This window comes from Monocercomonoides exilis, assembly GCF_001643675.1.
Source record: "Monocercomonoides exilis strain PA203 chromosome Unknown scaffold3-2548433, whole genome shotgun sequence".
Classification (NCBI taxonomy): domain Eukaryota; phylum Preaxostyla; order Oxymonadida; family Polymastigidae; genus Monocercomonoides; species Monocercomonoides exilis.
Window position 1 is genome coordinate 2,456,054 of NW_027150548.1, and position 15,010 is coordinate 2,471,063.

General features: G+C 37.4%; 2 protein-coding genes across 2 annotated transcripts; one reads left to right on the forward strand and one right to left on the reverse strand.

The window, feature by feature from the left end:
* Positions 1-2,082: 2,082 nt before the first annotated feature.
* On the forward strand, positions 2,083-2,826 carry MONOS_15294 (uncharacterized protein; the record flags this gene model as incomplete). The annotated part of the gene is made up of 1 exon (XM_067868160.1): positions 2,083-2,826. The coding sequence occupies one exon, from the start codon at positions 2,083-2,085 to the stop codon at positions 2,824-2,826; it is 744 nt and encodes a 247-aa protein (XP_067735513.1).
* Positions 2,827-13,108: 10,282 nt separating this feature from the next.
* On the reverse strand, positions 13,109-13,952 carry MONOS_16998 (uncharacterized protein; the record flags this gene model as incomplete). The annotated part of the gene is made up of 3 exons (XM_067869877.1): positions 13,109-13,502; positions 13,590-13,696; positions 13,731-13,952. The coding sequence occupies 3 exons, from the start codon at positions 13,950-13,952 to the stop codon at positions 13,109-13,111; spliced, it is 723 nt and encodes a 240-aa protein (XP_067735514.1).
* Positions 13,953-15,010: the final 1,058 nt, after the last annotated feature.

Genomic DNA, 15,010 nt, shown 5'->3' on the forward strand with positions numbered 1-15,010 from the left:
ATGGAACAGCAGACAATGCAGTGTACAATGGCTGGCTCCCCCTCGTTGCCCAGAACAAAATCGTTGCCAGCAATGGAACTGATGCTGATGCCTGTGGCAGACCCCAACAGACCCCATGTGCCACCATCGAGTATGCCCTCACCAGCTTCATTTCTCTCCTCCAAGATGCATCTCTCACCCTCCTTTCCTCAACATTTGTTCCAACTCAAACACTCACATCCAGCGCAGTTGACACAAAAACAACAGGAAATAATGACTTTTTTCTGATTCTCATATAAATTCTTTCATCTTCAAATTTTGAATATTTTCCATATCTTTGAAAATTTCTTGAGGTTTCATCTTCTTTTCAATTGAAGTATATACCACTTATTTTTTCAAAATCCTAACCATCCGCTCAGATAAAAACATTTCTTCAAAATCTCTTCATCTATTTTCTCCTTTTCATCAAAGGCAAATTCAGCTTGTTGCTTTACATCATCTATTTCATCTCTCAAATAGCATTTCTTCAATCATATAAGAAAGTTCTTCAATTATTATATTTTCATCAGCTTTCATGTTTCAACATGCTTGTATCCGATTCGCTCAACTATCTCTTTGAAATTTCCCTTCAAATATGCCTTTTCCTCAAAATTGCTTTCTTTCTTTGTTTCATCTTCAATGGCTCATTAAAAGTGTATCACATTGAGAAATCTCTCAAAGATCATCCACATTATAATTTGTTCCAAATAACGTCTTCTGCCCTGCTCCTTCTATTTTCTGTGAATTCTTTCAACTTCCAAAATAATAATTCAGATTTAATTTCTATTTTTTATTGTGCACTTTGTGGTCGGCTTTTCTCGATAGGATTTAGAATCATTTCCTTTGTAAAATAATTTCTGATGATATTCCGTGATTGAATGAATATTTCTTTTGAATTTCCAAATTGATGCAGAAGGCGAAGCCTTCCTTCCAATCTGAGAGTTGTTGAATGAAATGAAAAAAACAGTTTAATTTTTGTTGTTCATCGAAGAAAGCGTTGAAGAACATTTGAATGAAAAGACAAATTTTTTTCTTGTCAGAATAATGAATGAAACATAAAATAATGGCGTATGCGGTGAATGGACGCTGAGAGGAAGAATTGTGAATGATAAAATTGTTAGTTCAATTTTGCGATGCACTGATTGTACAGCTTAAATGCATCAGGAGGTCGATGACCTGATCCAATGCCAAGTGATTGAAAACGGCATTGAAGAAGCAGAAGATAATGGTGAAGATTTAGCAGTTCGTTGGAAAGAAGAAGAAAAAGAAGAAGAAAAAAGAAGAAAAAAGAAGAAAAAAGATGAAGAAGAAGTTATTGAGAGATGAACAATCAGTCAAATAACATTTCTGAAGAAGATGATGAAAATGACTTGTATGATGTTGTCGGATGATGAAATGTCACATTTGATAAGTTGACTTCGAAAGGAATATAAAACCCCAATAACAAATAATATTGGCCAATTCGCATTTATTTGTCTGTGAAGATCAAATCTTCAGTTCATTTGCAAACTTTGAGTGGTTTCATTTCCCTTCTCTTCAAAAACAAAAAATAATGATGTTTGTCCATTGGCTCTGAAAATACAAAAAGCATCAAATGAAAATGCAAGTGAAGATGAATGCGAAGACGAAGAATCAGCAGAAGAAAAAGAAGATTGAGAAAAAGAAAAAGAGGTCGAAGAAGGTGAAGAAGGTGAAGAAGGTGAAGAAGGTGAAGAAGAAGAAGAAGAAGAAGAAGAAGAAGAAGAAGAAGAAGAAGAAGAAGAAGAAGAAGAAGAAGAAGAAGAAGAAGAAGAAGAAGAAGAAGAAGAAGAAGAAGAAGAAGAAGAAGAAGAAGAAGAAGAAGAAGAAGAAGAAGAAGAAGAAGAAGAAGGTGAAGATGAATAAGAATAAAAAGAAGAAGGTGAAGATGAAGAAAAAGAAGAAGAAGAAGAAGAATAAGAATAAAAAGAAGAAGGTGAAGATGAATAAAAAGAAGAAGAAGAAGGAGAAGAGGTAGAAGGAGAAGGAGAAGGAGAAGGAGAAGGAGAAGGAGAAGGAGAAGGAGAAACAAAAGTTGTTCAGTTGATGATTGAAGGAGTTGAAACAAACGACTCTGGGAAAAAGTTGATTGGCGCGTGCTCATCAATCGCTGATTCCATTGGAGAAGATGCTGCACAGTTTGAAATGTCTGTTAATGAGGAAGAAGGTGAAGAAGAAGAAGAAGAAAATGATGATGATGATGATGATGATGATGATGATGATGATGATGAAAATATTAAACAGTTGAATATGCCAAATCATATTCAATCTCATTCAATCTCATTCAATTCTGCTCTGTGTGTGACTGCCACAGCATGTCGAGCAGTTTCTGTTGCCTCATCTGAAATCCCACAACAAGCAGTCGATTGCAACAAGACACCAAACAGCACAACAAATTGTCCCTCCTCTCCTCTCCTCTCCTCTCCTGAGTCTGTCAACACATTCACCCAGCCACAAGCAGATTGTCTTCCTCATTCCCACCGTTCAGAAACAGCCTGCTCCTCTCCCACCAAAAAAACTGCACCCAGCCAACCTGCTGCTCCAATCACATTCAGACAATTCAAATGTTCGCATGAAAATAATATCAATCGCTTCGCATTCCAATTCCGAGCAGGCGCTCCTCAAAAAATGCTTGTTCCATCATCTCCTGCAGCACCTGCGCCGCAGACTCGCCCCCAATCCAAAACTCGTCTGAATCCTGCAATTAATTCGCATCTCCCGCTGCCTCAGGCGCTTCTCCCCGGCTGCCCATCGCTTCCTCTCAGCAGCAGCGTCTTCCCCATTTTTTGAGGCATTTCCCCTTCAGCAAGAAGATTCTCGATGCCTTCACCAAAGCCTGCCTCTGCCACAATCAACAAATCTCACTCAATTGAGGCCGGCTGGCCAAAAGCAGCAAAACAAGCTCCAGAAAACATAACACAGAACAAAACCAAACTCTCTCCAGATTGCACTCAAAATGCATCGCTTCTCCAACGACAAGCAAAATCGCCCCAACAAAATCGGCCTTCCTGCCTGAAACGTCCCATCCAGTCACAAACATTCGCTGATCGCCATCCAAAAATAAAATAAAAATAAAAAATAGTTGCATTTCTCCGCTTCTTCGCATCTCACACTCCAAAAAGCTGCTTTTCTCGTTCATCTGCCCCTCTTTCCCCATTTTGTTTGCTTGTTTGTTTGTTTGTTTGGCCTCTCAATCCATGCTGCCCCTCTTTCCTCATATTTTCTTCTTCAACAGCAAAATAACAGCCCTCGCAAATTCGTGCTGAATCGCCCCGCATGCGGAGCAAGTGACCCCCCTGCTGCCAGACTTGCCTTCCCAGCACATCTCCTGCCGTGCCCCAACAAAGGCAGAGCATTCACATTCGAACTGAAATTACCCTGCAGCAATCGCCTTGTCGCTGGCACTTGTGCTCCAACAGCATCTGCAGCTCCAAGCACCCGCTCTATTCCTGTCGCTTTCATCGCCACAACACTCCTTTCCAACAAAGAGCTCTCAGCAACCGCTGCAGCTGCACCCCGCCGGTTCCAATGACAGAATCTCCCTGATCCAACGTTGCAGGCACAGCCCTCAATTTCGAACTCTTTTGCAGCAGGTCTAATGGCATCATCCACTTGCGCCTTAGCAGTGATTCCATCGTCCAGATACATCGCCCTTATGCTTCTCCAATTCGCATGCCCCAAGGGCTCGTTTCCCCCTCCCCGAGGTTAATGCGATCCAGAACAACTCTTTCAAACATTTCCTTTGCGCGCTGCTTGCTCACCAATCACAAAAACGAATCAATCCTTAAGGGGAAGTTTTTTCAATAATGATTTTATAGCATTAATCGAACTATTCATTGCGTTGCCATACACAGCTGGCTCACTGCCGAGCGCACAAATTAATTCTTCACAAGAACGCAAACCCAAACCCAATTCAAGGATGGCCACGCTTTGCTTTGCACCCATGTTAGAGAAAAAAGTGGAGCAATATATCTCCAAAGCCAATCCCCTTGCCGGCGATACAAATAGCATCAGTGACGCCATGACAGAGGAAAGAAGACGAAGACAGCACATTCAATGAGACAGAAGAATTTCAAGCATAAAAGCTTCTTCTCAAGCCCAAAAGTGAAAATGCTCTCATAGAATTCATTCGTTGCACGAGTAATGCAGTTGTAGAATGTAATGATTTCCTTGTTGCGATAAATCAGCATCCGGATCTGCGTTCTCACACAAAAACAACCAAATAAACTGCTCAAACAAATAGAAGCTCATACCACAAAAACGGCGTATCTTCGCTGCACGTAATGATTTGTGCTCTTGCAAAAGGAACTGGTTTGATGATAATACATATTTTCGTTAGGAGGCAGCTCGTTTCGGGCAAAACTTGCCCATCTGAACTTCTTTAAAGTTTTCCTTTTACACACTACTTCCGCGCACTTGCCTCGCACAATACAATTTTGTTCATTCAATTCTATCGCAATGCAATGCTGCGGTCTGGTTTGAATCATCAGCCAGCTGATTTAAATCATTCTGCACAATGCCCGATTCGTTCCAAGGTTCAGCGCAATCAGCTTTCACGAAAATATATTGGCGCAAATTTTACATTTCTAGACAAACAGAGAAAAGCATATTATGCGCGTAAAACGACTCAAAACTCGCATAAAAATTCAATTAAGTGTTTCGTATTGGATTATGGTTATAAATGCATCATTATCGAGCATAGCATGGGAGCTATTCGTGGTAATATTTGTTAATAATTATCAGCAACAAATGAAAAGCAAATATTGTTTTCGGAATCAATCGAACATTCGTTATGAAAAAAATGGATTATGATCATCAAAATGCTTTTGTATTGCATTTCCAGTGGCTGTTCAGAATGGTGTCTATTTCGTTGGTTATGCCGAAGCAACTCGTTTTAAAGCTGGATGAAGTATTAATATTTGTGTTTGCGAGTTATTTTTCATGCTTTGTTGCACATGAATGGAAACAATTCATCTACAGAATGAATGATGCGTCAGCGCAAAGCGCTGCACCTGTACAGCAATAGACGAAGGACAATGTTACTCTACAAATGTTGCTAAGGTTCGCATTGCAATGGGCCCGGAAGAAAGATTTGAAGATGGAAAGTCTTTATGAATGGTAATTATTCAGAATATTGGAGAATACGAAATTAAAGAGGGGGACGAAAAATATCCATTTGAACATACGAAAATAATACTTTTTTCGATAATGATGAAGTTATGTTTGTACGATGATCCAGATGGATATGCTTCGTTTTGGTCATCATATATTTTCAAGCTAGATTGAGCAAAGAGAAAGAGAAAAAGAAAAACAGGGAAATGTGGAAAAGAAGAAATTAAAGAATTGTTTGAGCAAAATGAAAAGCTCAAACACTCAAGCCAGTCTAGCACGACCATTGAAAAGGGATAAAGGCAAATGGATAACTGCAAAGAAAAATAAAGGAGGCAACAATAACAAAAGGAGTACGAATAAGAAAAAATGAAGGAAGGGAACTACCATTTGCGAATGACAAAACAAGTGGTTGAAAAGGCGACGAATTTGATTACAGTCAATGAGCAAGGCAAGGGAATGTTTTGTGTTTGCCTGTACCAAACAAAGACAGCAAGCAGCAATATCTGCTGAATCGACTGCTTATTTCATTCATTTGTTCTTGACTTGTTTGCCTCAGCTGCAAATCCAATAAAGCAACAGGGCTTACAAACGCAGTTGTCTGGCAAAAACAAAAGGACTTATTTTTGCAGAGCGAAACAACGGAACACGAAGCAAGTTTGAAGGGGTAAAAAATCCGCCTTCAAGACAGCCACGAGTTACAAAGCATGGCAGAGTATCCCAACAGAGAAATGATTCATTACAACAAATAGACATGAAAATGAAAAAGGGAAGAATTGCCAAAAGAGACGGATGACAGGGCATCACAAGAGGAAAGCAAAGAAGAAAATGAAAATATTTGCCAACTTTGTGATGCAAATGTGAAAGAAAAATGGAAAAGATGAAGAAAACTGCGGAAAAGTGAAAGACTTGAGATTGATTCTAAATGAACAGGAAACATCGAAGCAAAACACGATAAAGCGAAATGAACGCGAGCGTGGCAGCGACAAAAAAAGAGAAATGAGCAGAAGAGATATTTCAAGCAAACGAAAAACAGCACCAAAGTGAATCAAAAACAAACAAGAAAAGAAAAGAAAAAAAATGCCAGTTTGGATTTGATTGAAAAGAAAAATGCGGCAGTGTCGAACAGTTGGCTCATCGTTGCTATCGTCCTTTTCTTGTCCTTCTTCAGATCAACTGAGTGTGCTTCAAAGTGTATCAAATGCTTGCTGCTTGTTGTTGCATGCTATTCTTTTCATCTTCACAGGCTTTTTTGTTTTGTCTCGTTGCTTTCCACTTTTCTTTTCCAGAAAAAGCTCAATCTTGTGTTGCTCTCCCCTGCTCACTTCCGAAGCATTGATATTTATCAACGCTTTTTGCCTCAAACTACATTGGCATCGAAAGGTGTTTGCACAACTTAAGCTTCGTGCGACAATCACATGCTAATAATAAGTGATGGCGAGGGTTATTCCACTTCCCCCATTCCTTCGTTTTCTGCTTCCTTTTCCTCCTCATTTTTATCAAACTTCTGCGACATCGTCTCAAGTATTCCACCTAACAAATCACATTTCTGTTGTTTGTGATGCCTTTCATCTTCGTCATCCTCACTCACTTCCATGGATATCAAAAATATTGTTATTTTCTTCCCATCAAAATCCATCAGATTCAATGACGGGCCTTATCTCCTGTGACTGTTCAGGAGCACAACACTTATTTTCAATCTGTCGCAACCAGCGGTCGAGTCTGTGTAGGAATGGAAGTGATGCTATTTTAAGCCAAGAAAAGTCGATCAGGGCGCACAACAAAAAACAGAGAGAGAGAGAGAGAGAGAGAGACGATTCTTTCTTTTTCATTTGGAGGTTGAAGGGTATGCAGAAGAAAAAGAAGGAGGAGGAGGAGAAGCTGTTCAGAATGAGTGATTTGACAGTGCCTTTCGAGAGATTTTGCAACTTCATGTGCATTCAACGAGTCGCGAAAAATAAAAAGAGAAGACGAACTGAATTTGAAGGAGAAGTACATTCAAATGAGAATTTACGAAAGCGGGGCATGAATAGCATGCAGACAAATTGGAATGGAAAAAATGAAGAAATTATAATTTATGTGAAACTACAAGATATCATCGAAGAAATACTCTTTTGAAGAAAGGAAAAAGATAATACCTTCGCACTGAGGGCTGACTCGAAATTGAAGAAACAAAATTAGAGAAACTTATGAGGATATATTTTTTCTGCGTTGATGTTATTCTTTTTCTAAGCAAATAGTAGCATATATGCCATTTGAAAATGGGATGAAAGCTCATGAATTTGGCAATGATACGGAAAATATTCAAAAATTAAAAGAAATAATGATAGAATATTAACTGTTTTATATGATGAAAATAGAAGGAATAATAAAGAAATCAGACAAATTTCATCATTTCCAGTGATTTTTGTGTCAACTGCACAGAAAGTGAGTGTTTGAGTTGGAACAAATGTTGAGGAAAGGAGGGTGAGAGAGGCGTCTTGGAGGAGGGAGATGAAGGCGTTGAGGGCATACTCGATGGTGGCGCATGGGGTCTGTTGGGGTCTGCCACAGGCATCAGCATCAGTTCCACCATTTGCAACGATTTTGTTCTGGGCAATGAGTGGGAGCCAGCCATTGTACGCAGCGTTATCAGCAGTTCCTGCATTCCACACTCTTTTTGTTGGAGTTGTTGAGCCACAATTCTCAAATGGAGATTGGGTGATACTGCTGCCATTGAAAAAGACATCGTTTCCTCTGCCATTTGTGGCAGTGTTGCCATCGAAGAAACAAAATGTGATGAATTTTATTCCATTCATCCAAGAGTAAGTGACATCCAAATAGATGGCAGCTCCTCCATAACTGGCAGATGCAGTCAGATTGTTATTTATAAATTGGCAATCATTAACCAAAAACTGAGTTGGTTTATTTTGTGGGGGATCATTAAATGTGAGAGAACCAGCAGAATTGCCCCCTGTATTAGCAATGCACTTGCATTTGGAAAACAAGAATTGAAAATTTGTTGGAATTCCTTCAAGCGCAAAATACCAACCCGTTCCACACCAGTATGTTATCTTACAACTTTCCACTCTATTTTCTGAGAACGTCCAAACAGAATTCGTTTGAGGATACCTGATGCAATTTGCTCCTCCATGGCCAGCCGAGCATCCCGTGAAATTTGATTTTGCCATATTTATTTTCAACAAGTAATGACAGTATAATGCCCCTCCACCACTATCACTTCCTGGACAATTGCAATTGAAAAACGAACAAGAAGTGATTTCGAGATTGGCATTTGTGCACTCGACATGAAGTGCACCGCCATTATCACTTCCACTATTTGAATCATTCCATTCACACCATTCGAATCTGTGGCTGTTCTCATCAAATGAAGTCAGTCTTCCAGGTTTCGCTCTTTGAGATTCAGATCCGATATGCACGACAGCAGCATTTGGTGAAGAGCGTGTTTGGTGAAGAAAAGAGGCATTGAAGGCAGAGAGAGAGGTGGATGGGCTGTTTAGGTTGGGGAGAATGGCTCCATCAATGGGGTTGTGAGTGTGGAGGAAAATGGTTGAATTGGAGGATTTTGTTAGTAAGAAGAACACACAAAAATGAAAGAAGAAAACCAGATAAAAATGGAAAATCAAATATCTCGGTATTTGTTTATTTATTTATCTTCATCATTCTCAGCTTCAATCAACTCACCAACTCATTGCATGCTCTTCAAATTCTTCTTCCACTTCATCATTCACTTCATCTATTTTGAATTTCTTCAAATTTGATATCTACGTCAGAGATCGTGAATGAAATGAAGAAAAAGATGAACTTTTGCAACCGAAGGAAATATTCAGAAATAAGAAAGAGAGGAAGAAGAATGAAAGAAGACGAAAGAAGAGGAGAAAGAGAAAGAGAAATAAGATTCTGATTTTTAGGATAATTGATAAATGGAAATGAGATTGAGAGGGTTGAAGAGATTTTTGTGTTAAAGAGAGAAGATGTTTCGAAGAGGAGATTCGAGTTGAATGTTGAATTTGGGAAGAAAAGTATTTGGATAAACGGAGGGTAATTTTGAGAAGCGATATAGCAAACAAGGATGAATGACAAGATTCAAGAAATAAACTATCAAATTTGAGAGAAAAGAAGGAATGAGAGAAGAGGAGAAAATGGAGAAAGAGATAATAACAGGAAAAGAGAAGGGACATGAAAAGACTTTTCATTGGAAAAATTAGAGAAGGAAAGATAAGCTACGGTCAGCCATTATATTCAGCATTATCAGCTGTTCCTTGATTCCACACTCTTTTTGATGCTGTTGTTGAGCCACAATTCTCAAATGGAGATTGAGTGATATTACTTCCATTGAAAAACACGTCGTTTCCTCTGCCATTTGTGGCAGTGTTGCCATTGAAAAAACAAAATGTGATGAATTTTATTTCATTCATCCAAGAATAAGTATTCCTAAAAAACATTGCAGCACCTCCCCATGAAGTTGAATTTGATGTCAATTTGTTATTTATGAACTGACAATCATTGACCAAAAACTGACTCGGTTTGTTTTGTGGAGGATTATTGAATGTGAGAGAACCAGCGGAATCGTTACCTGAATTTGAGATGCACTTGCATTTGGAAAACAGGAATTGACCGTTTTCTGGAAAAGCACCAATATAAAAATACCAACCAGTTCCGCACCAGCTAGATATTGAACAATTTTCGACTTTGTTTTCTGAATGGTAATAAGCAGAATTGTGCTGTGGATTTGTTGTATGAACTGCTCCTCCATGAGCAGCAGAACAATTTGTGAAATTGGATTTTGTAATATCAATTTTCAACAAACTATTACAGTATAACCCTCCACCTTGCCCCTCTCCGGTGCATGAACAATTGTTGAATGAACAAGAAGTGATTTCGAGATTTGCGTTTGTGCAATTGACTTTAAGCGCACCTCCATCACTTGATCCACCAGTTGAATCATTCCATTCGCACCACTCAAAGCGATGGCTACTTGCATCGAATGAAGACAGTCTTCCAAGTGATTTTCTGTGAGTTTCAGTTCCAATATGAACGATAGGTGCATTTGATGAAGATCGAGTTTGGTGAAGAAAAGAAGCATTGAAGGCAGAGAGAGAAGTGGATGGGCTGTTGAGGTTGGGGAGAATGGCTCCATCGATGGGGTTTTTGGTGAGCAAAAGAATAAATCAATAGAAAAAGAATAGAGTTATATTTGTGAAGCGTGCATTCACAATGATGATTATGAAATAGATGAGAGATTGATCATTATTTGAATCTGAATATGATAATTGCTTTTTTTTCGGGGTTTTCTTTGGAAAATTGTTTTTGAATGAGTGAGTGATCCAGCAAGAGAAGAAGAAAAAGATTTTCATTAGAGTGTGAATTATTTTGTCGAAAGAATGAGTGCTGTTTGAAATTGGAATAGTGTGTTTGCTCAGAGCATTTGTGTTTGTTGAGCAGTTTCATTCTGTTTGCCTTCTGAACGATTGTGCTTTCTGTGGTAAAGGCATAAAAAGATTGATAAAAAAATATCTGTTCTTTGTTTTTCTTTTTCTTAGTATTTGTTGCACAATAAAATAATTTGAAATGAGAATTTTTGTGCATGAAATGGTGAGCTTGTGGTTTGCCATTGTCGAATTTTGAAAGTGTTGTTAATTGTTGTTGTTCTCGAAACGGAGTTATTTGTTTGTTCTGATTTTTTCAAAAATGTTATTTTTCTTGGAGCGTGAATAATTGTGGATATCTTTGTGAATATTCAATCCTCGCAACAATTATTGATATTTATTTGAATTAGTGTTTTGATGTTTTTATTTTTATTTTATTTTTTTTTTTAATAAATAAAATAAATTATTGGCAAACCCATACCGCCATTGGTGATTGTGATTTCACTGCTTCTGCAACATCCATATTAAAGACAGAAAAATACTTCTTTTTATTGAATTTTTTTTTTTTCAATAACAAAAAACACCAAAACAATCTAAAATACTGATTGCTTATGAATTCAATTTTTGAATATATTGTTTTTCATTTTTTTCCTCATTTTTGAAATTCTATTTTGTCTGTCAAACATTTCGGTTTGAAAATTCATTTTGAATATTTGGAAATGAACACTTGAAATTGATAACTTCTTATCAATAGACCATATCCTTTCTTTCATCTCAAGCATTGACTTTAACTGTAATAACTATATTTCAGACATTTTAATATGGATTGATAAATAAATGGGAAAAAAACTTGCAATAATCCACACCCCCAAATTTAAGTCATTTCAAAAATAACAACAAAAATTATTGAAGTTAGAAATTTAATGATTAAATTTGGTATAATAATCTTTATCATAATTTATTATTCAAAATTGATAAACTATTTGGGGAAAAATATGGACTTCCAAGCTTTTGATGAACAAATCATAAATAATTTGTTTCACTAATAACTATTTGAAACTTGTCAGATTTCAAAATAAATTGGATTTTTTTATCAAAACATCTGCGTCACCTTGGAAAAGGCGAGACAAAGTCATTCAGTGCACGTCAGGTTTTTTTTTTTTTTTTTTTTTTTTTTTTTTTTTTTTTTTTTTTTTTTTTTTTTTTTTTCCTGAGAAAAACCAACAATTTTAAAAAATTTTGCTAGGAAAAGGATAAAACATTTACCAATAATTCAAAATTCTCATGACAAAAATTTTTGCACAATTTTTAATCAATTAACTTTAATTAAATATTAATTTATTACTATTCTTTTTCACACTTTCACATAAATTATAACTTTCACTAAAAATGTGCAACAAGATTGTTTAATTTGTTTGTTAATGTTTTTGAAGAATTGTTTTCTGTTTTGCATTTTTATTAATATTCATTTTTGAAAAGAATAAAACTTCAGTGTGTATTAATATTGGAAAAAATATTATCTACAATAGACATATTTCATGATTCTCCATATTGATTCTTGTAATTTGCAATAAAAAATTTATTCATTTTTGTTAAGAATAGTTTGTTTCGACAAAAATAAAAATATTGCGAGTTTTAAAAAATAAATTTGAATCAAGGAAATATTTTCCATGAATAAAGAACAAAATTCTTTCTTGTTACATATATTAAAAATGATTTCAAAAATTATAAATTATTTTGTTTTCTGTATCCTAAATTTGTTTCTTTGTTTTCATTTGAAAGTTGCTCCTCTCCTTTTTGTGAAAGTTTCTTTGGATGAATAAAAAAAATGCACGTCATTGCTATTCATTTTGATGGTTCTGATTAACTTCCTCGTTTTTTAACATTCATCATCGTAATCATCACTATCTCATTCTTTTTCTTTCTTTTCTTTATTGAATTCTTCGTCTTCTCCTCTTTATTATTTCCCCTCCTCCTCTTCTCATCTTTTTTGCTGTTTCAATTTCTATTTCTTTATCTTTATCTTATTCTTATTCTTATTCTTATTCTTATTCATATTCTTATTCTTATTCTTATTCTTATTCTTTTTCGCAAGTCGCACTGCCTCTGCACTTGCCCTCCGCTCCCTTTTCCTCCTCACTTCCACGCAGTCCATTCACGTGAACAGCTCCAGCTCCTTTTTTCTGCGGATCCCGCTTCTTTAAGGTTGCACATCTCTTCGTCGCTTTCCACATCCCGCAACGCCATCACATCCTCCCCGTTCACCATTTCTTCCAGCTGGCTTATGTTCGGAAGCAGCACCTCCGTCTCCCAGCTCCGCAGGATGTGATAACACCCGTGCACCACACAAAACACAACTTTCTTTGAGTATTACTCACAGTGAAGCAGCTCCAGCATCCGTCCCACATCCAAATTCGCAACTCCAAACAATTCTCTCGTTTGATGTTCATAATTATCTTCCTCTTTCTAAACACCACTCTTCCCCTCCTCTCTTCCGTTTCCACATCCTCCATTCCCTTTTTTTTCATCATGAACATCCATCCTTCCTCACCACATTCTTCTCCAGTTCTTCATTCAATTCCTTCAATGTTTTCTCAGCATCCACTCCACACTTTGCTCTTCTGCTTTTCCTCTGCCATCTCCTTGGGATGCACAAGTCTCTGATCCTGCTGCTTCCTCTGCCGACGCTTTCGCACGTGGAACCCCACAGTAATCACCACCACTATTACACACATTGTACTCACTTCAATATGCAGTATGATCGTCTTCCCATTCAGCTCAAGCAGGCTCTGCCCCCTGCCTATACCTTCCTTTCCTCTTTCCAGTGTAATTGCTGCTGTCTCGTTGAACTTTTTTCCTTCACTTACGTCATCCTCCCCTGTCTCCTCCCCTGTTCTCCACACTCCCCCTTCCCCGCCTCTCCGCTCCTCCACAGCCAGCTCCTCGCTCAAATACACCACATTCGCCAGCACCTCCTCATCTGCCCCTCTCTCCTCAATCACCCCCGCCCGATTCTCCCGAACCCCCGCCGCTCCGTGTTCTGCCCTGTGCTCTCAAAACTGTATGTCCTCACACGCTGGCCCCCATCTGCCCCACGCACAATTATCTGGAAGTACAGCCCGCACTGCACCAGCTCCTGCACCACGAACTCCAGCCGCGCCTGCCCCCAGCTGCATGTCCAGCTGACGTTCGAAAGCACGGAGCAGAAACACATACCAATTGCGCCTGCTGTTTAACCATCCTGTTCAGCTCGCATCTGCTCCCCGGACCAAACATATCGCTCACTGCTGTGCTCCCCACCTCCGCACGCTCCCTCCTCTGTTGGAACACCTGCATATCGATCTGTCTCAGCTCATCCCCAATCGCCACACACTCCTCAACCACCAGCACGCATCTCTCTTTCCTCCTCAATCTCACATTTCCATTTTCAAATGTCATTGAAAATATTAACAACTGTGACTCAATCACCACAAACCCTGCTGCTGCTCTGTGCTTTTCAACATCTCCTTCCTGCTAAAAAATTCTCTCAGCACCGCGCAGGCAACAACACGTTCTATTTTCTCCGAACCGTTATTCGCTTCTGATCCTCAGCCTCTAAACTCCTGCCATTGTCTAAGTTTTGATAAGCACATCTTTTGTCCGCTCCATGTCTATGTGAAGAGCGTGCTTTAAAGGTTGAAATAAGTTTGTAAAAAAATATAAGAAAAAAATGAAAATATAAAAATTTTTCACAAACGATAAATACAACAATTTTTTAAAGATGAAAATTTATATAAAGACATTTTTTAAAATTAAAAATACAAACATTTGAAAAAATGGACTGTTGACTTAAATCACTTCAGCGACAGACAGTGACGTGAATTCTGTGGTATATATTCTTTAAAGAAATGATCACGACACAACCCATTGTTTCATAAAAAATTGAAAATGAACGTATGAAAAAAAAAAATTAAAATCAATTATTAAACAAAAATAAAAATATTTTACCACTTATCAATTATTCTTTATGTTATCAGTTTCAAACAAAAAAACAACATAAAAATGAGTGAATAAAATATTTTTTCAGTCATATCGCGTCACTCCAATAATGTTCACGTCAGAAGGCATGCGACGCAGATGTTTATTCATATCTGTAAACAAACGTCATTGACATACAAGCAAAATGTTTTGTAACCTTTCATGTATTTAGAAAAATAAACACTTTTCTTTCAAATTATTTGATCACAGAAAGTTTATCTTGGATGCATAATTCTTCAATGAAAATGCCTGAAGCCAAATATTTGGCATAAGTGTAACAAACTACCTCTTTCAATTAAACAACTTTTTTCGTTTCAACAACATATTAATCAATAACATAAAAAATTAACACATTTGGGTGGAATAACTTTTTGAAATGTCAACGAAAAATTTCAAAAAAGAATTGTTGTGATCTATACCATAATTAAATCCTTGTTTATATCTTTTTCGTTAAAAACGTTAATGATTGTGATTTGAAA